The sequence below is a fragment of the Artibeus jamaicensis genome, unplaced genomic scaffold (genome assembly GCF_021234435.1).
Source record: "Artibeus jamaicensis isolate MK-2021 breed Jamaican fruit bat unplaced genomic scaffold, CSHL_Jam_final contig_518, whole genome shotgun sequence".
Classification (NCBI taxonomy): Eukaryota; Metazoa; Chordata; class Mammalia; order Chiroptera; family Phyllostomidae; genus Artibeus; species Artibeus jamaicensis.
In genome coordinates, this window is record NW_026521870.1 from 5,591,661 (window position 1) to 5,613,294 (window position 21,634).

Sequence of the window (21,634 nt, forward strand, 5' to 3'; positions counted from 1 at the left end):
ACCAAAAATAACAAATAAATAATCAAAAACAAGCAACAAAATTGTCACCATCTATATTATTTTTCTTTCCTCTTAGCTAAACCCACCAATATCATCTATATTTATTGTGCAGTTTGTGCCTAATTCTCTTGTCTTCATTGCTACCACCTGAGTATAATAATCCCTCTGCTGGCCTACTATATCAACTCTGTAATTTATCTTACCACAGGCCTCCCAAATACTCCCTACCATAGATTATCTGTAACATACACAAGTGACAATTCTGCTCAAGCCATTTTCAGCTTAAGCATGTTCCAGGAATGAGGTAAATACAGTACTTGCTTCCTCCCACAACCACATCAAAATTATAACTAATCTACAGAACAACTATCATTCAGAATCACTTGAAATGTGGCTGAACAGAAGTCCTACAACTAGGAAGTTAAAGAAGAAGCCATACTGAGACTATTAGGAGGTGCAGAGAAGAGGAACTGGCTGGTCCCATACCTATGTGTGGCAGATAAAAATTGGGAGAGATATCTTAGCTCCAGAGATTGCCTCTGAGGAGCAAGGGGTCTCGGCCCTACACCAAGCCCCTAACCCAGGGTTCCAGTGCCAGGAAGAGAAGTCCCCATAACTTCTGGCTATAAAAAACAGAGGGAATTGAGGACGAGGGAGACAAAGGGATTCTAAAGTACCAGGCAATTCCTCTTAACAGGCCCACACACAGACTTACTTGGATTCACTCCCTCTGAGCTCCAGCACTGGGGCGGCAGCTTCAAAGGCATCAGAGACATACAGGGAGGAAATGAAGTGTCTGGCATCAGGGCAAGAGCTGGAGGGCAGTTTTCTCTCAGGCAGAAGTGCTGACAGAGGAAATTGTTCCTCTGCTAAGCCCTGCCCTCACAGAGCCAGCAGGCAGGTACCTTATCGGAGACTCCATCAGCAGGGCTCACACCGTTTGCCCCACTCGGGTGATTCCCTGAGGCTCTACCCCTCCCAGCTGTTAGGCCCATCCAAGCTGCTTTCATGGATTTTCCGAATGAAGGTCCTGTCTTGGCTCATGCTTCAGGTTTCCTAAAATCTCCCAGACAAGCAGCATCTGGCCTTTAGCATGCCTCATAACTTTTGCTAAGTGGCCCCAGACCTAGCAATAGCAGCAGCTGGCTTTGGTTCACAGCTTAGCCTTGCCTGGGCACCTCCAAGCCCAGTGCAAGTAGGAGCCGTTTGCAGATTGCTTTTTAGGGCATGCTGGGTGGCTCCAGGCAGAACCAGGCTGTGGCTGACTGTGGCCTATACCACGTGGGAGGTCCCAGAGCCCACACATCCTGTGGACAGCTTCAGATGATATTGAGGCACTACCTCTGAACCACCACTACAAGCCTACAAGCTACATACTTGAGCGGCAGACTCAGTGGATATTAGGGCCCCATGGAAGTAAGTCTTGCAGGGTGCGCCTCTGCACAGCTGATCTTCCATGGTGGTTGGAGGTTGGTAGTTGTTGGTAAAAGCCAGTCCTTGTAGCTGATTATTCTGAGGGTAAATCCCTCCCATTGACATGCCAACAGCAATCAAGACTCAACTATAACAGGAGGGTATACTCAGCCCACACAGAGCCTTAAGCACCCAGCTTGGGTGATCAGAGAGGCAGTGCCACTGGCCCTTACTGAACACTTACTACATTAGGCCACCCTACCAAGCCTGGGAGGTGTAGCAGCTCTAATACTCATACATAGAAACAAACACAGGGAAGCTGCCAAAATGCGGAGAGAAAAAAAAAAACATGTCCCAAATGAAAGAACAGAAGTCCAAAAAAGGAACTAAATGTGGGCCAAATATGGGGACAAGCAATTTACTAGATACAGAGTTTAAAACACTGGTTATAAAGACACTCAATGAACTTAACATCACTGGAATAAACAAGGACCAGTCAGAAATGAAGGATACACTCACTGAAATAAAGAATAATTTATAGAGGATCAGTAGAATACTACATGAAGCTGAGAATCAAATCAGCAATGTGCTAGATAAGGAAGCAGAAAACACCCAATCAGAACAGAAAAAAAGAAAAAAATACAAAAAACTAAGACTAATTAAGGAGCTTTTGAGAGTACTTTAAGCGTGCCAATATTTGCATCATGGAGGTGCTAGAAAGAGAGCAAGAAATTGGAAAGTATTTGAAAAAATAATGACGGAAAGAGTTCCTAACCTGCTGAAGAAAACAAACATCTGGGAAAGGCATAGAGTCCTAAACAAGATGAACCCAAAGTGGTCCACACCAAGACACATCATAATTGAAATGCAAAAAGTTAGAGACAAAAAGAGAATCTTAAAAGTAGCAAAAGTGGTTAGTCACCTACATGGAGCTCCCATAATACTATCAGTTGATTTCCCAACAGAAACCTTGCAGGTCAGAAGGGACAAGGAACATTCAATGTGATAAACAACAAGGCTTACAACCAAGATTACTCTATGTAGCAAAGCAATAATTCCTGATCAGAAGACAGATAAAAATCTTCCCAGGCACGAAAAAGCTAAAGGAGTTAATTACCATTGAACCAGTATTATGTAAAATGCTAAGGAGTCTTCTTGAAGGAAAAGAAGAAGAAAAATCCGAACAACAAAATGCCAATAAACACATATCTTTCAACAACTGAATCTAAAAACAAAATAAACAGACAAGGGTGTCAGAAGGGAGAGGGATCTGATGGATGGAAGAACAAACTGAAGGGATTTAGAAGTACAAATTGGTTTTATAGAATAGTCAAATATAGCATAAGGAATATAGTCAATAATACTCTAATAACTACCTATATCATCAGATGTGTGTGAGATAAACTGGGATGATCACTTAGTTATATAATGTGTAATCACTAAACACCTTAAACTAATATAATAATGTATATCAACGGTAATTGAAAAATAAAAATAATTTAAACATGAAAAAAAGGATTGTTACAGCTGCCTCTTCTTTGATGCAGCAGAAAGACCAATATCTTAAAAATAGCTAGCATGTTCTGACATGATTTTTTTCTGCCATCACTCTTATTAAATTAATATGTATTCATAGTTTGAATCAACAAGAAAAAACAATAGGACCAGAAGAGAGTCGGTGATGAAGAATCAAGGGATGAAGGCACAGGAAAACATCTGATGTTTATATATGACAGTAAAGACATTAAAAAATAGAGGGCATGACTGATATGTTATAGAATGGTCTAGGGGAAAGAATGCCGATTTGGGGAGTCAATTTGGTTACTGATGTGAAAGTCTAGCCTATTAGTCAAAGAGGTTTGTGTATAAGTACAGAGAAAAAAAGGAGAAGTGTCTAAAAAAAGTTTAGGATTCAAGATAACAATATAAGCAAAGAAAACATAATCCTATTTTTAAATAGAAAAAATCTAAATGCAAGGGAAAAGGAATGAAGACATAAAACAGGATAAAGATTATTAATCAAAGAAACTTATTGGTAGGAAATGCACAACTCTTCTTCTGACAAAAGGAAAGCTACAAAGATGCATAAACAGAATAGTTTGGTGGCTGATTTACTTCAAAAGTACAAGAAATGATTTGAATTCATGTGATACTCTTGGTTTTCTATGATATTCTTGGTCAGCCAGAGGTGAGGGTAGATGCTTCAGGAGTGGCAGAGTTGGGGGCTCGATATTTAGTTGTTGGAACTGATCCCATGGACAGTCTAATAAAATCAACCAGAGATAACGTGTTGTGATAGCCCAACACTTGTTTTGGCTTGATGTTTTATTTTTAATTTTAAATCACTGTTTATGTATTGCTTTAACTTTTTCTGGGAACAGAAGACAGAGAACAAAGATAGCAGATAAAAGAAAAGAACCATATGGTTAGGAATTGATGTAGCAAGGACTGCAGGCTCTTTGGATGGACACTGTTAAAATGCTCTAGGAAAGTTCTGAATCAGTCTGGCTAAATAACAGGAAGGTAACAGGGTATAAGAAGTGTGTGTGTTCCAAATGTGAAGTGGGTGCATAAGATATTCTCTGAGAACCAATGAATTGCAACTTAACAGGCAGACAGAAGGGGGTGGGTACTGTGTCACAGAAATAAAGCTGAATATTTAATGAGTACTCCACTCTAACCTGGCTCTCTTTCAAACTGGTTTCAAATCCATGAAAAATGACATATCTTAGTAATAACACAGGATGCTAGCAGTAAGTAGTACCTCTCGTCATTACAAAACACAGTGTTAGTGATGAATAAGAAGGGAAATTCTTTCCAACTACAACTCTGCATCATGTGGTAATTTTATGCTAGGGGACCTTTTTTCCTAAACTAAAGAAAATGAATGGATGTTGGATAAAACTGCATTTTATATTTACTATAAATATGTATATAAATATAATATTATAATAAAATCCTTTGAGCTGACTACCAAAGAAAGCATTATAAAGCTTAAAATTCATAACCCTTTACATACTGAAATTCACTCTTAACATGTTCATATATTATTACAGAGATTAATTAATGGAAATGCATCCTCTTTGAAACATCCTTAGAAGTGAGGCTAAAGTAGTTCGTATCTAGTAAAGTGATTAAAATTTATTCCATGCTGGTTTAACAAGGAGATTATTATTTTTTGACTGACTTTCTAATTAAGTCTTGTACTGCATAGTGGGCGATTTGTACATGGGAAAATGATTTCACTTGAAATCTGTGTTCTGAAAACTGTGATGCTATTGTTGGCCTGTGCAGTGACTGTGCAGTCTTTAGCAGAGTATTGGACAGACTGCAGATGTCTGGGGCAGTGGTTTGTTTAGTCAATTGATCACAGGCATGTGGTTTTAATGACAGGCTCAGTGCAGCTGACTGTACTCTTCCAAGAAGTATAACTTTACATTTCTTTAAGAATTTTAATATTTCATATTACCTTGAACCACTCAGAAATGTCTCAGGATGGGTCAAATTGTAATTACCCAGGTATTTTTAAGTGACTTTTTATTCACCAAAAATTATATATGCATAAATTACATGTCTGAAAAAATTAATAATAAAAGAATATAGAGAGAGTGTTCAATTATATTCATACTAAAGTAGATTAATTTTTGTTAAAGGAAAACAATCAGTTTTAAAGGAAAATATCAGTAGCAATATTTAATTTTTTAAAATTCTTATCTGTAAAATTGAACTAAAACATTATTTAAGAACTAGATTTTCTAGATTTAAGTTGCATAAAGAAACCAAAGCCAGATATTTTGAAAAAATTCAGTTTTTAAAATACGTACATTAAATAAAGCAACACATTTGACTAACAGAACGAGGAAAGACACTTTTGGGCTAATGAATAATTAGTCAATAATTGTGAAGTGGGATAAACACAGCATTAAACATCACAAGTGAGGCTGAACCAGCCATACAGTTGACTATTCACTAACTGTATATTTAATCTTAAAAGATACTGTTGTTCATAGAACCCCAAATCATTTTAACCGATGTAGGAATAGGGCTAAAATATCCTAGAATAAGGCTGGTAGACTGCTGTTAGTCTAAAATCAAATTTGGTTTTATTAATTACATAAAGTTTTCCTCAGCAGGCACTTGGCATCCTGTTTTATACATCTCTTACAAGTGTTTATATCATAAAAGTTTACCAAGTTTAAACATAAATAAGAAATTATTTAAAATAGATTGAGAAAGTATAGTATAATATTTCTATAATTTGCAGCAAATATTATAAGCATCTTGTATTCTAATTAATTATGAAACCACATCATTTTTATTTTTTGTAATTTCCCATTCTCAATATATATATATGAAATTAAAGGCAAAAGACATTATATATATATATATATACATACACATATAATGAAAGGCAAAAGACAGTATTTTAAGTAACTTGATGGACACATACAAAATGGAACATGTTCTATGTTTACAGGGCTTGAAACTATTTTATGACTACTGATGATATTTCTAAAGTTTTACTGTAAAATGCAGTTTTAAGTAACTGTTGACACTAACCAAAGCTAAGAATGAAAAAAATGTCACACTTACCTCTGACCTCCTTCCTCTGTTCAAGTAAGTACAGACTGGGCTGAAGGCACCGCTCCCACAAACATACAAATGAGTGCGGTTGAAAGCCTGAATCACGCGGACGAAGTTCCCACAGCCGTGCTAGAAGAATAGGTAAATGTGCAGTTAGTAACCCAATGATCTTATTGCTGCTTCTAAGTGTTACTGTGAAACTCTGCTACAAGTTTTTCTTTCTGCTCTGACCTTTTTGTTGTTAGGAGATCATAAGAGGACAACCTGGTTTTTACCGTTGCTTCATTTCAGGCAGAAGGGAGCCCAACTTAGATGACGAGTAAAATAGCACGACTCTCTATTTCATTCTATATGCTGTGTACATTTTTATATTCTGAAACTTTCTGAACTTAACCTTTACTTGAGATTACATACATCAAACTGTTTCTTCAAATTTTCTTCAAAACTTTATACAAACATATACGCACACTTACGCACTTTATATGAGAATAAACATGAGTATTAAATAAAACAGTCTTTACGCAAGGCCCACATTACCCCTAGTCCACACGGCAAATACTATTGGCCTTTACAATTGTTGAATAGTGCAAACCTTGAAGAAAGTGCCATCAGGGTTGCCTTCTATGAAAAATGATGCAGTGATTAATCTTTGTCCGTGATCCCCTAAAATACTTTCTTCTCCTCTAAAATCTCCTTTCTCCTGTGCTCCCAGTACAATCATTGGACATTGTCATGCACTCAAGCAATGTAATGAAAAACTGCTATTGTAATCATAAGTTGAATACAACCTTGCAGAAGTACATGTACTAGGCTATCACCAAATGCAGACCTCAGTGACTGAAATAACGGCCGCATTTTCTGCACTTACTAGGCTCTCTATCCTTTGCTGGCTACAAGTTAACTGAGCCTGAGATTGAATGCTGTTCCCTTCACAAAGACTATAAGTGTTCTTTTTTTCTTCCAGATATCATATATTTTTACTAATATTTTATAATGTACATTATTATTTATATTATTAGAAAAGTAAAAATACAAACTTCGCTAAAATAGAAGTTATAAAGTCAATTATTATTTTATATTTTCCCATTATTTTTCCTTTTATATTCATTACTACTTCACAGTAAATATGTGCTTATTCACAGTAAATATGTGCTTATTTTCATATATAGTAATTTTATACATGTTTTTATTATAGGTTTTTATTATCAAATATTCAATCATTAACTCTGCTGTCAACAAAATTAAACCTTACGACCAGACTATAGATTTTTGTTAAATACCTAGTGTCACTGCATCCTGACACCTGTTTACAGAGGTTTTTGTAAATGGACTACATAACTGCAGGTGATAACGTGTTTCTCTGGAGAAAAATCACAGATGAAGTATGGTGTGTATATAATATGTCTGTGTCAAAGGTACGTGTGAGCAATGAGACTTGTGTTTATTTTTTCACATTCAAGTTTAGTCATTCTGGGATTGTGTATATATTATTTTTTCATATATGAATTCAGCCCACTCTACTAATAATAGGTTATGTCTGTCTCCTCTTGAGTTTTACAGACCATTTACTGTCATGAAATACTGGTACTGGTTAAAAAAAAATGAAAGAAAAAGGAAAAGATGTCACTAGAATCTCTTTTATATTTCAAATACAGCTTATAATTATTTTATGTATGTTATATCTACATATTATATATCTTTATTATGGCTAATATTTATTGAAGATTTATTATGTGCTAAATTATTGAAATAGTAATTTTATATATTTAATTTCTTTAACTTCTCAGGAGGTTGATTCTTTACTTTTATATCTCACATTTATTTAGCATTATGTAGGCACTTAACATTCACTCAGCTTTTTTCCCCCTAAATCAACCCCTTTTAGAAAAATAAAGCTTAGAGCTTTTTTAGTTAATTTGCCTGAGGCCATATAGCTAGAAAAGGGTGATGCAGATTTTGAGCACAGATGTGTCTAAGCCATCTTGCAGTTTTAACCATCTTATAATGTGTCATTGTGTTAGGAGCCCATAGTTATTACAGGGGAGTTTTTATAACTGGTATGTTTACAGAGTTCCTCCTTTGATGTTAATTGTTTTTGATCTTCACAACAGTGTTCCAATTAAAGTATTAGTCCCAATTTAGTGATGAGTAAATTGAATTGTGAAGAGGTTAAATGAAATGTGCTCGGTTTTATAAGTAACTGAGCTGGGTCTTGACCCATGGCCACCCTGCACCACCCAGCTTTTCCCTAGGAAGGGGCTTATTAGCCATGAGACAGATTCCCATGCCATCCGATGATGCTCAGTGTAGCCCTCCAAATGTCCCCACGGAGAAAAACACAAAAGAAAAACACATCAGTTAAGTTAATTATTGAAATGCATGTTCCATTTCCATTATATGGCCTTAGTTTCTATCCACATTATTTCTGACCTAGACCATTGCAATTTCATTCAGCAAATATTTATGAACCCGCTGCAAGCACTGTGCATGTGCTAGCAACACTGCAATGAGTAGATTCAAGTCCTACTTTTGGAGAAAAGAAGGCATCATATATCAGGCTGTGGTAGGTGCTATAATAGGGTAGTATTTTTCAAAATGTGCTATAGAAGGAAAGAAGAGAATGAGCAATGGTGAACTGAGTTTAAAGGTTTGAAAAAGGTATCACTGGAGCTGGAACTTGAAGATGAGCTAGAGATTTTGACAGGCAAAAGCACAAGGACAAATTATTTCGGCAGAAAACAGAGCATGAACTAAAAAATGGAAGCACGGCATGCAGGATTTACTTAGGAAATAGTGCCTACAGTGGATAGAGGAGTATTGTCTGCTGGAACAAATGAGGCAATGAGCCTTGGTCTGTCATCCTGCTGTAGGCTCAGATGGCCATAGAGAATGGATTTAAGTATACAAATTCAGAGCCATTGAAAATGTGGATTTATCCTTTACCACCTGTTTGAACTTGAGACATTTAATTTCTCTGTGCTTCATTTTTTTATCTGTGAATGGTGATGATAATATTTGTTGTGAGCAATACAGGGTGGGACAAAAGTAGGTTTACAGTCATTAGTATGGAAGATAATACAATGATTAATAAATGATAATACAAGAATAAACTGTTTTGCATACCAACAACTGTAAACCTTCTTTAAAGCACTTGGAACAGTGGCTGGCACATAAAAAATTCACACTGGGTTAGATATTAGGTTCTTTCACACATATTTTCAGTTTCAATTGTCAGTACAAACCTTTGATGTGAACAGGGCATGTGACCTGCACAGAGTGTAGCACAGGCCCTGACCAGAGCAGACAGCCACGAAACTTTGGGGAACGAGGCTGCAGTGAAATTCAGCACCATGGATGTTTCTGTTCATTGTGTAACTCTATTTTGAATGTATTTTCTGGTATAATGCTAAATGTAAAAATCAAGATGCTAACATTACACAGAATATTTTATTTTATACTATGTATGTCATATAATAAAATGCTAGAATAACATACCCCCAATTTTACAGTTACTATGTTTGGACAGTGTAATTTATTTTATTTACTTAACAGTGTTACATCATTTGCTGAGTGCTATGTATTGTTCTAAGCTCTCTGCAAATATTAACTCATTAATCCTCTTAACAATCCAATAATGCTAGGCATATGCTAGAATATGCCCATTACACAGAGAAGAAGAATAAAGCACAGAGTGGTTAAGTCTCCAGGGTCAAAGAGCTAATAAAAGATGGCCTTCTGTTGCTCTCTACTTGCTTTTCTGGGCTTTGAAAGATTTATATATTGAAGGATAATTATTTATATAATTAAAAAATAGGTGTTTCAAAAAATATATCCTGGAGCACAGGTGAATAGGACCTTAAAAATATTATCTCTTCATGGTCCACACTGTGCAATTGCATGTGTGTGTTACTAAAGAAACGTGTTTTCCAATAGTGTAGGATCCTCTAGTCACAGAAATAGGGAAACAAATACTCTACAATTAATAAATCAAGTTTGACATTGTGTGTGTGTAATGTGTAGATGTCTGATTATATGGAATCCTGCTTAATTTTCAAGGAGCTCTTTCAGTATTTACTTAGCAAATTATTATGCCCTATCTCACTGGGTACGTTTGACAGAATGTGCTATTATTTAGCTCAATTTATTTAGAATGAGTAAAATATTAACATTTAGAAATAAATGGAGCATGTAAGAATGTGCATACATAGAGCAGAAAGGGAAATAGGAGATAAGTTACACTTTTCTTAGCTGAGACAAAAAAAAATTAGCTCTTTTCCCACCGTGATCATTTTTTTCTTTACAAACATTAGGCTATTGTAGCATTATGATATATTATTACCTGGGATAGAATTTTTAATTATAATGAATTATTTTTAATAACGTTAAATTTTGATATAAGCAAAAAACCTCAAGGAGTATGGAATATTTGATTGTGGATTTTATTTTTCTTTTTAATTACTACAGCACCACAAATTTTGATTGTCATTAGTTTTGCTTAGTAGATGATCAATACGTAAAAGCAAAATGTTTAATTTAATCAAAATGTATTTCTAAAGTATCTACAACACAATCTACAATAAACACTGTTAACGTAAGAGCATTAATAAACTCATTATTCACTGTGTGGATACACCAACTTGTAACAATCACTTGGGAGATTCCCATGCTTGCTTGATTCCATTTCTATATTTCCAGATCTTGTTTAAATGTATAAAGTACCCAGATCCAGATCTGGGCCCTGTGAATACTGACACTTAGCACAAGGTGTTTCCAAGCACGAGGGGAGAGTTAAAGATAAAAATGCAGTGAAAAAAAAGTAGAAGCATGTTTCAGGCATGTACACTGTGGGGGCAGCTGGCCCAGTCCTACGTGGGGAGAGAGGACTCTCAGGAGATGTGATACCGGCACTGTTTCTTGAAAGCAAGAGTAGATGATTCCCAGATAAAATGATGAGAAGATAACTAAACATGAAGAGAATTACATTATGACATGTACCAAAGGCTGAAAAAGGGAAAAGAGCAGTATCATCGAAATAAAACAAGGGGACAGATTTACACAAGACAACAGAGTTGCCACCGTGGCGGTCCAGTCTTTCCTAAACATCCCAGCTTCAGTGTGCTTTTTCTTTGTCTTTTGTGTGGGTCCTTAGCATTTACCATACTCTTCCCAGTGCGGTGGCATGTTTTATTAACTAAAGGTGCAGGCTCTCGAGCCACATGTGCCTGAGTCAAACAGTGGCTTCCCACTTGCCAGCACTGCACCATCTGATAAGCTCATCACTCACTTTATCTTGAAAATGTAGATGATGACAACAGTGTCCATCTTGTGACTATTACTGTTTGATAATTATTACATGTATGTCTCAGCAGCTCTAGTATATTATAAAGACTCCTCAGAGTAGGACTCTATACTTATGCAACTCTGATTTCTTCACAATGATAAATTTGTGCCAATTAAATATTCAATTTGCATGTTTAATAAAGATGAAATGTGAAGCAATTAGATGATATTTATTCCAACAAAGTTTAAAATTCTTTAATATTTGGTTTTATCAGAAAACTACACAACACTGAAGAAAGAAATTAAGAAAGACACAAACAAATGGAAGCATATACCATCATGTTCATGGATTAGAAGAATTAACATCACCAAAATGTCTATACTACCCAAAGCAATTAATAGACTCAATGCAATCCCTATTAAAATACCAATGACATATTTCACAAATATAGAACAAACATTTCAGAAATTTATATGGAACAACAAACAAACCCAAATTCCTGCACCAATTTTGAGAAAGAAGAACAAAATAGGAGGAATCACAATACCTAACATCAAACTGTATTACAATGCCATCATAATCGAAACAGTCTGGTACTGGCATAAGAACAGACACATAGATCAATGGAAGAGAATAGACAGCCCAGAAATAAATCCATGTCTCTATGGTCAACTAATATTTGAGAAAGGGGTCAGAAGCATAAAATGGAGAAAAAGTAACCTCTTCAACATATGGTGTTGGGAGAGCTGGACAGCTATATGCAAAAAAATGAAACTCAAGTACCAACTCACACCATACACAAAATTCAAAATGGATAAAAGACTTAAATGTAAGTCATGACGCCATTAAAGTCCTAGAGGAGAATATAGGCAGGATAATCTCAAGATATTCCACACACCGATATTTTTACTGATATGTCCCCTAGAGCAAGGGACATAAAGGAAAGATTAAACAAGAGGGATCTCATCAAAATAAAAAGCTTCTGCGTGGCTAAAGAAAACAGCATTAAAATGAAAAGGGAACCAATTGTACGGGAAAATAGATTTGCCAATGATGCCTCAGACAAGGGTTTGATCTCCAAAATATATAAAAAACTCACACAACTCCACTCCAGGAAGACAAACAACCCAATTAAAAAATAGTCAAAGGATTTGAACAGACACTTCTCCAAGGAGGATATACAGAGGGCCTAGAGACATATGAAAGAATGCTCAGCATCACTAGTCATCAGAGAGATGCAAATTAAAACCACAATGAGACATCACTTCACACCGGTCAGAATGGCCATCATAAACAGGTCAATGAACAATACGTGCTGGTGAGGTTGTGGAGAAAAGGGAACCCTAGTACACTATTGGTGGGAATGCAGACTGGTGCATCCACTGTGGAAAACAGTATGGAATTTCCTCAGAAAACTAAAAATTGCCTTTTGACCTGGCAATTCCACTGCTGGAATTATACCATAAGAATCCTGAAACACCAATTCAAAAAACCTATACACCCCAATGTTCACTGAGCACAATGTACAATAGCTAAGTGCTGGAAGCAGCTTAAGAGCCCATCAGTAAATGAGTGGATCAAAAAACTATAGTACATTTACACAATGAAATACTACACAGCAGAAAGAAAGAAGGATCTCCTATATTTTGTGACAGCATGGATGGAACTGGAGGGCATTATGCTAAGTGAAATAAGCCAGGCAGTGAAAGGCAAATACCACATGATCTCACTTATAAGTGGAACCTAATCAACAAAACAAACAAGCAAGCAAAATATAACGAGAGACACTGAAACAAAGAACAAAAAAACTGACAGTAATCAGAGGGGTGGGGAGAGGGAGATAATGGGGAGAAGATGGGAACCAGCATCAAGGAACATGTATAAAGGACACACAGACAAAGCCAAAGGTGGGTAGGATCGAGGGTGGGAGGTGTGAGTGGTGGGGGCAGGAGGGATTGGTAGGGGACAATGCAGATAACTGTACTTGAACAACAATAAAACAAGGGAAGAAAAATGTATATAAAAAGTATTTTGTAAAGAAAATTTTAAAAAGTTTAATAAAACCCCATTGTTTTGCAATATTCTAAAGGCTTATTTACCATCATTGTTCTACACTGTCCCTTTTTTTAAGGCCTGATTAAAGGACACTTCTCTATAGGTATTTTACATGTATGAAGTGAGACAGGTTCATCACAAATTCTCTTCTCTCCCATAGACAAAACATTTATTTGACTTAGTTTGATTGTTATTTCCCAGGACCCAACAATTTTGGCTGTAATAGAGCAGACTCCTCCACCGGTTACTTATCTTGTGTATATAAACTGGCTGTATAGCAGAATTTAAAGATATCCATGAATGATATTATAGTATAATGAAACGGTGGGAAAACAAAAGCATGTATTGAAGATTTTATCTAATGACTTTTAATAATAAGAAAACAAATTACAGCCCTGGCTGGTGTAGCTCAGTGGATTGAGCGCGGGCCTGCGAACCAGACAATCGCGGTTCAACTCCCAGTCAGGGCACATGCCTGGGTTGCAGACCAGTTCCCTGCAGGCCAGTTCCCAGCAGGGGACGCACAAAAGGCAACCATACATTGATGTTTCTCTCTCTCTCTCCTTCCCTTCCCCTCTAAAGATAAATAAATAAAATCTTTAAAAAAAAAAAAAAAAGAAAACAAATTACAGAACATTTCTATTTTGCCAAAGGGAGAAAGAAATCTAAAGACTTATCTAAGATTCTTTAGAAAATCAATAGGAAGTTTTGAAACAAAGATGTGCAAAGGTATCCAAATCCTACATATTCTGACTGTACAAATGAGAAATAAAAACTTTTTGAACAAAGGACAATTAAATCCAGTAACTATGCGCAGAGGATTTTATTGTGGTAAAAAGCAAGTCATGATCAGATACACATCAGTGGGAAAAATCTCTACATTAGAGAATGAAAGAAAATAGTTTAACTCATGCACAATTATTAAAATAATAATAGGGTACAAAAAACAAGCATACTCCACAAAATTATACTTTATTCTACTATTGGCTCCCTGGAAGGCAATAATAATATTCTCTCAAATGTTGCTTCCACATTTTTCTGCATTTCTCCCTCCAGATAGTGGTCCAAAAGATCCAGTGGGTAACAAATATGCTGCAAGCTCTACTTGCCCATTTTTAAATTCTTTTACAAGGTGAATTATGAACTTGAAAAAGTGAGACCTGTTGCCAAGTCACTCCTGGTGAGCTCTCTTGCCAAAAACACTCTCCAGCGAGACCTGAAGATTCAACACCCCACAGTCTTCCATGGCCCTGCACTGAACCCGACCTTTTCAGAACCTTAAACTTGAGAGTGTTAAGAGTCTATGGAAATGAAAGTTTCATTTCCACACTTTCTCCTTACACAAGGATTGACTTTTTTTTCTGGTTAGATCCAATCTGATGATATAATAATTTTCTATATACATGAGATTTAAAGCATTTATTAGCATTGTGAATTAAACAATTCAGAGTATATCTCTGAAATACTACCAAGGCTCAGCACACAGTCTTCTCTTCTGAAATCACAATTTCTTACCTCTGCACTTACAATGGTAAGTATTTAGTCAAGACTCAATCTAGGCTGTCCTGACCTCGTTCCTGATGGTATGCGTGTGTGTGTTTGCACATTTACTGCTTTTGTTATCCAATCACCATATGACTCTCCTACCTGCATTAGCAGCTATCTCCATGCTTACTCGATTAATGCTGACTTCTCCAACAAGATAATAAAGCCGATGAGAGCCAAAAACATCTATATTGGCACAAAATTCTGTCTCTAGAAATTAACCCTACGCCAGGTGCACAGTAGGTGCTCGATCAATATTTACTGAGTGAATGACTGGAAGAATGAAGAAACTTCTTTAGCAAATTATATGAGTGATTTTGATACTCGGATTCATTGCGATATTTTTCATAATTTTAGATAAAAAGGTGAATGACATATGCTTCATTATAAACATTAAATGACTTATGCACACTAAAGATTGCTCCATGTGTTTCTTTTGTAATATTCAAGAACGCCGGTTTTAGCAAGTCAATAGAAGAAATCAATATAGATGTATTCCCTGACTCTATAGGAAATTCTGCCTCAAGGAACACAATTTGTACAAGTGCTGCATACTGAAAATGTATTGATATTTATACCTTGTTTAATTTTTGTTTCTATGGTTGTTTTTAATTAACAAAGATATCAGTCATCACTGTGATTCATGTCTCTGAAAGGTGCTTGCTAGCCATAACCTTTTTGCTGAGAATCTTTCTTTCAGAAAGCCCACATGGTATCTGGGAGTTTATCCAAATTCTTGCATTATCATTATTTCAGCAGCCTGCTGAGAATTCCACAGGTTGGATCCACTCGGAACAGGGCTTATTACTGAAATCCATCATGAAAAGTGTCAGGGTACAATAATGAAAGCAAGTCAGGAAATTTTTACCCAGTCAGGCAATTCCTAAATTACAGTGTTTAAGAGTTCCACTCTTTTTGTATTTACATTTTTTTACCATGTGTTTAGCAGAGGATTTGAAACACCAACACCCGTTGTCTCACTCTTGGCTGCACTCAAGGTACATGGATTTGAAGACCAAATATTTAAGTTTGGGTGTTTTTTTTTTTTTTTAATCACTCACTGTGGGATCTTTGCCAGCCATCTTGCACTCTTCAACTTTGATTGTAGATGCCGGCCAGAAAACCTGCTCAGAAAGGAAAATAAAGATTGTATAAATGTCACAGGGCATGTGACAACTCAATGTTCTTCCTTTACATTATGGTGACAAGTTTCTTTAAGGTATTTCTGTATTTATTTTTCAATATTCTATCCTTTTTATTTTATAAACTTAAATTAATATTTTATTATTTTATTCTCAAACTTACGATTTTCTTCCAACAATTTTTCTTTTAACAAAAACTTTTCAGTGTGTGCCATTTACTAATAGTTAAGTATTTTATAAAATGAGATCATTATGAATGTGAACAATGTAATGTATATTTCTCCTTTTTGGATTTATAGTACACTTCTCCCAACTGCTTATATCAAAATGAATTCACATTTAAATTGCCATTTCAGTTTAATAATTATTTTGAGTAAAACACACAACCAGGCTAGTAGATTTACTTAGAATGGGTCCATAGGTACATCAACAGTTAAAATAACTGGGATAAAATCCAAGAGAGTCCTGCTCTGAAACACTATACCAGCATTCCAAGTCACTGTGGCCTTGGGTCAGGTCTGGTGGTAATGATTATTTTTTTAATTATCCATTGCCCATTCTTAAAATAACAAGTTCAGGAATCTCCTTGTTGTGATAAATTTATAATTAATCTATTTTTATTTTTATTTTTTTACACCAGTGAAGCTCAATTTATTTCCTTGTTGTAAAAGAGAATGATAAATATGGGCCACACTTGTTTGAAGAACAGTGCATTCAATAATTGTGTTTCCTTCCAAGGCCATCCTGGATGACAAGGAAGGCCTTCATCTAATCTGATCATTTTTTCATGCTATACTCTATACTTCTCTTTTTCTCTTCTAATATGCATATACACAGAAAGTCTTTTCTCACTGAACTTTGTTTTTTTTAATTTTTGTTATCAACAGTAAATTCTTTTTTTTATTTAATTATTGTTCAAGTATAGTTTTCTGTCTTTTACTCCCATCCCAGCTCACCCCCCAGTGCTCCCCACCTCCCTCCCATTTCCACCCCTCTTAGTTTTTGTCCATGTGTCCCTCATGCTAGTTCCTGTAAATCCTTTCCCTTTTCCCCTGAAATTTCCTCCCCTCTCCCCTCTGGTCACTGTTCCCCTGGGTTTTACATTGTTAAAACCTATGAAACTAGACAAAGAGAATTGAGTTGATTAAATTTTCAGTCAATTAAATAAGTACCAACCTCCAATTATTTATTAGCATGCAGCTAGTGTCTTCTATTGTTCTAATAAAACCATATGATTTTTTCATTGTATTTGAAAGTTTTAAAGAAAAAAAGCATGTAGGGAGGTCTAAACTTACACTCAAAGCTTCTTGACTTATATTGTTAATATTCAAGGAAAGAATGTGATCTTTGCTGCCCACATATATCCGGTCCTGATCTTCATCCATTAATAATATCCTATAGTCTAAAGGGTGGTGGGATAGGCTGAAGTATTCAGATGTCCTGGTTTCTCGAAGCTCTGAAATGATGAAAAACACAGTGAAAATAGACCTCCGCATCTTCGTTCTTTGATTCTAATATTTTAATAAAATTTATCTTACAGAAAAACTTGCCAAGAAAGTAAAGATGTATTTTCTTCCTAAAACAATAAATTAATTTTAAAATAGAGGTGTGTCAGTGGATATTTTTTATTTAATGCCTCTGAAGTGAAACATAAATGTATGAATTCAATGTTAAAGTTTATGGTGATGATATTTGATTACAAAATTATTCACATTTTGCAAGAGTCTCAATTCAGTTTTATTTTTGGCTGTCATCAACTCAAGACTAGTGAAAACAGTCTTTTGAAAGACTAGTAGAAAAAAAAAAAACACAGTAAGATAGCAGAGTGAACAACAGAAAAGCGCAGCAAACAGACAAACAAGGACAGTGTGAATGTCTTCCATGTCTGCCCTACTGTTTTACTGTGGGACTCACTACATCATTTTAAGATTATTATCTACTCTAAGTATTTACCTTACTTCTTCAACTTAATTATTACCAGTTTAATATATTCTATAAATTATTTAAAAAGAAACTTATTTTTCCCATTAGACCTCATTCAGAAGGCAATGCCATTGAAATGTTTATGTATATATTACAAGGAAAAATAATGAATTGTCAGATATTCTGAGTTTGGGGATTTCAATTTGTCAGTGATCAATGACTCATGTTCATTTAACTTCCTTTACATAAAATATGTGCCTATCTACTTGAACTTTGAAGATAATGAGTGCACTATGACAATAAAAAATCAGTAACAGTGATAGCACATTCGATTTTCTTCCCAGTCAAAATGCTCTTTTTTACAACTTAAGACTTTTCCATTCAAATAGTTCAGGTTTTCTTTGTTCTTTAGCTTATGGCATTAAGAGAGTGAAAAACTGTACAAGAGTCTGCTGTCTGGGATTTACTGTTTCAATGATGAACTGTTTCTTTTAGTCATTGAATCACAACTACCTTTCTAGAAATTCTGATAGGACTGTGATTTGAATTAAACCAAAACTGGAAATTGTTAAGAATTCTTATGGGAGGCCATGAATTACATTCTGTGAGCACCTGGGCCACATCTTGTAAGTAAAGATGGAGAAGTCACACATTTAACCTGCTTTCTAGGCACGCTGGTTCGGAAGGTCTGCCATAACACCCTTCAGGTAGTTTTTTATCTAGCCAATAATCTGAAAATGCTATGAGCATAACAGAGTGGTTATGAAGCCAGGCTGAGGAGACTAACTTCCTATGACATTGCACAAGTCACCTAACTTCTCTGTGCCGTAATTTCCTCACTTTTAAGAAACAGTAATAAGCACCTTCCGCCAAGAGTTTTCATTAAAATTAACTGATTTTGTACATGTAAACATTTGAAATGACTGGCAGAGAAAGTATTCAACAAACTCTAATTATTACTGTTAGTATTATCAAGTTTCAATAATTAGTTATAAGAAGGAGACATAAAAGTAGGTAAAATATATATTGCCTCCTTTTTCCTTGTTTTTGCAATTTAAGGATCTCGATCCCTAAACTTACTAACACATGGCCTTAAAATATATGCTCTAATATTCTTGCCATATGATGATAAAGTACAGAACTTTTTATGTGAAAGGAATTATTAAAAAGCTAGAAACAAACATTTCAGAAGAACCTTGAGAAGTCAGTCAGGAAAGGATACAAGAACGAAAGACACTGGAAGACCACTGAAACAAGAGACTGGACCACAGATCTTTGGAAGTAGGGGGTTTGAGCTGTTGAGCACTGGGCAGGTGTGCCAGCCCAGTTACTGAGCCTTGCCAGGTAACGCAGGCAGGTGATGCTGTTGGCAGTAGTTGTGCCACTGGCCCAGAAACTGGAACAGCTTCCTTCAGGAGGAGAGCTGGAAAGTATGGTGGGATGTCATCAGGAAAAATTTCATCCCCTGTTGGACCAGAGGTTATTACTGAAATAGGAAAAAAATCCAAGAGCTCATGAGAGTGAATGTAGAATCTAATGAATGCCCCTCAAAAGCTGGATAAGTCACAGGTTTTCTTGACTTTGCCTAAAAATCCAGGGTATTTTTAAAAATTTGCTTTTCATCCTATGGAGCATGTTGTGTAATTTTTCTGTAAAGCATTGGGTAGATTATAGCTTATAGTACAGAGTAGATGTTCACTAAATACTTCTTCAAGAAATGACTCTCCAGTAAAATACATAGACCAAAGAAGTAAAACGTGACTTGAGTTCAAGGCCTGGGGACCAACCACTGCAGTCAGAATCCTGGCTCTGCTATTTCATTTCTATGTGTAGTTGGCAAGTGTCTTTATCCCTCTGCTCCAGTGTCTTCATTAGTAAGGTCAGGATGGTAACAATATCTACATCATAGAGGTGTTGTGATACCTACATAATTGCTAATACATATCAAGTGCTTTAAAGAGCGCCTGTTCATTGAAGGACAAATACCATATGATCTCACCTTTGACAGGAAGCTAAACAATAAAACAAACAAGCAAACAGAATAAAAACAAAGACACTGAAATAGAGAACAAGTGGGCAGTGACCAAAGGGGAGAGGGAAGGGAATTTAAGGGGAAAAATGGGGAGGGATTTTGAGGAACAAGTATGAAAGACACAGGGATGAGGACTGGGGGGGGAAATGGGAGGGAGGGGGGAGACTGGGGGGGGGGTGGGATGGGAGAAATAGACAAAAAAATGTACCTGAAAAATAATTAAATAAAAATTTTAAAAAATCTAAAAAATAATAATAAAAATAATTAAGATAATAAAAAAATATAAAAAAAAGAGCGCCTGTTCTCAAATGACATAGGTTATGTGTTATGACGTTTTGGCACAAGACATTATGCTTCTGCCAGCAAAATAAGAATAATAATTCCTTACACAGGGAGAAAATATGGAGGACTAAATTTCCTTACTTATATTTATTAATATATTTAATTATTTCATTTATTTTACATGTAGAATAATCTACTCAAATTATTTGAGCAAGAGAGTAAAATAATAAAGTCAGTTTTAAAGAAAGTAATTTTTTTGTGTGTGCAGGACAATTTTGGAGTTCGTGAGACTGGAAAACTATGAGATGCTATCTCAAATATGATGTTGATAAAGACCTGGTATGCTAGAAGTGAAAGGAAAGAGTTGATGTGAGGAACACTTAAAAGATGAGAAATGATTTTATATGAAGTTGGTTTGGGGGTAAATGGAAGATATAAATGCCCACTCCCAAAGCTATAAACAAAAAAGAGGAGAAATATATGAACAACACTTTACTATATTTGGGAGATTCAAAATTTCCTTGGTAGAGAGATTACTTGAGTGTTGGTAGTTTACATTTAAATCAAAGCAGACCTATCCTATGAACATGTAAAATTAGATGACCAATTTGCCATAAAAATGTCAAATCTGCAGGTAGAGATTTCCAATTCTTCTCATGAATTACATGAAGAACTGAGAGTAAGCAGATAGGGCTGAAGACCTATCTGAAGTGAAAAACAAAGCATAGAGATGCATTGATTGTTAGATCCAAAGACAGAAGCTTTGTAATTGAACCTGAAAGTAGGTTATGGTGTAGAGACAACAATGTGATATTGTGGGGAGATTACAGATTTGAGCCAGACAATTCTGAGTTGAAATCCCAGCTTCATCACTTACTAAGTACGTTACTTTAAGAAAGCTACCTCACTTTTCCCAGTTTCAATTTCCTCCTCTATACATTGGTTGCATTAAAAGATGTCTTGAAGGACAGCCCACCAGCACACAGTGGAGCATCAGTGTGTGCTCCCCTCAGCAGGAGACACTGTTGACCCTTTCTTTCACAATATCACCCTTTTCTCCCTTGTTGGCGGAGCTGGTCTGGGCCCTCTAGCCAGTGAGTGGTTTAGATGCGGCCCTGTGACCAGTTACAGTCACAAGATTTAAAGAGAAGCCTTCTGCAGGGGTATAGAAGAGGTTTCTGGGGTTTTAAAAAGGGGCACAAAAAAGAGGTGTTTTTTTCCTACCTCTGGATATTGCCATGGAAGCATATTATACTTGTAGCAGTTGTAGCTACCGAGAAGATTGCTAGCAGAAATTTAGAAGAAAGCTCAGTTCTTTAAGAAATCATTTAAGTTCTGAAACAACACTTGAACTGCTCTACAATTGCACTACTTCTG

At 35.8% G+C, this 21,634-nt stretch overlaps 1 protein-coding gene across 1 annotated transcript in view; it reads right to left on the reverse strand.

The window, feature by feature from the left end:
* The window catches only part of SEMA3C (semaphorin 3C), a 179,862-nt gene that overhangs the window by 75,767 nt on the left and 82,461 nt on the right, over positions 1-21,634 (reverse strand). The window contains exons 3-5 of the mRNA XM_053668930.1: positions 17,316-17,476; positions 15,940-16,002; positions 6,007-6,126 (exon numbers count right to left, since the gene is read on the reverse strand). Coding sequence (XP_053524905.1) covers positions 6,007-6,126; positions 15,940-16,002; positions 17,316-17,476 — 344 coding nt within the window. The remainder of the gene's footprint in view (positions 1-6,006; positions 6,127-15,939; positions 16,003-17,315; positions 17,477-21,634) is intronic.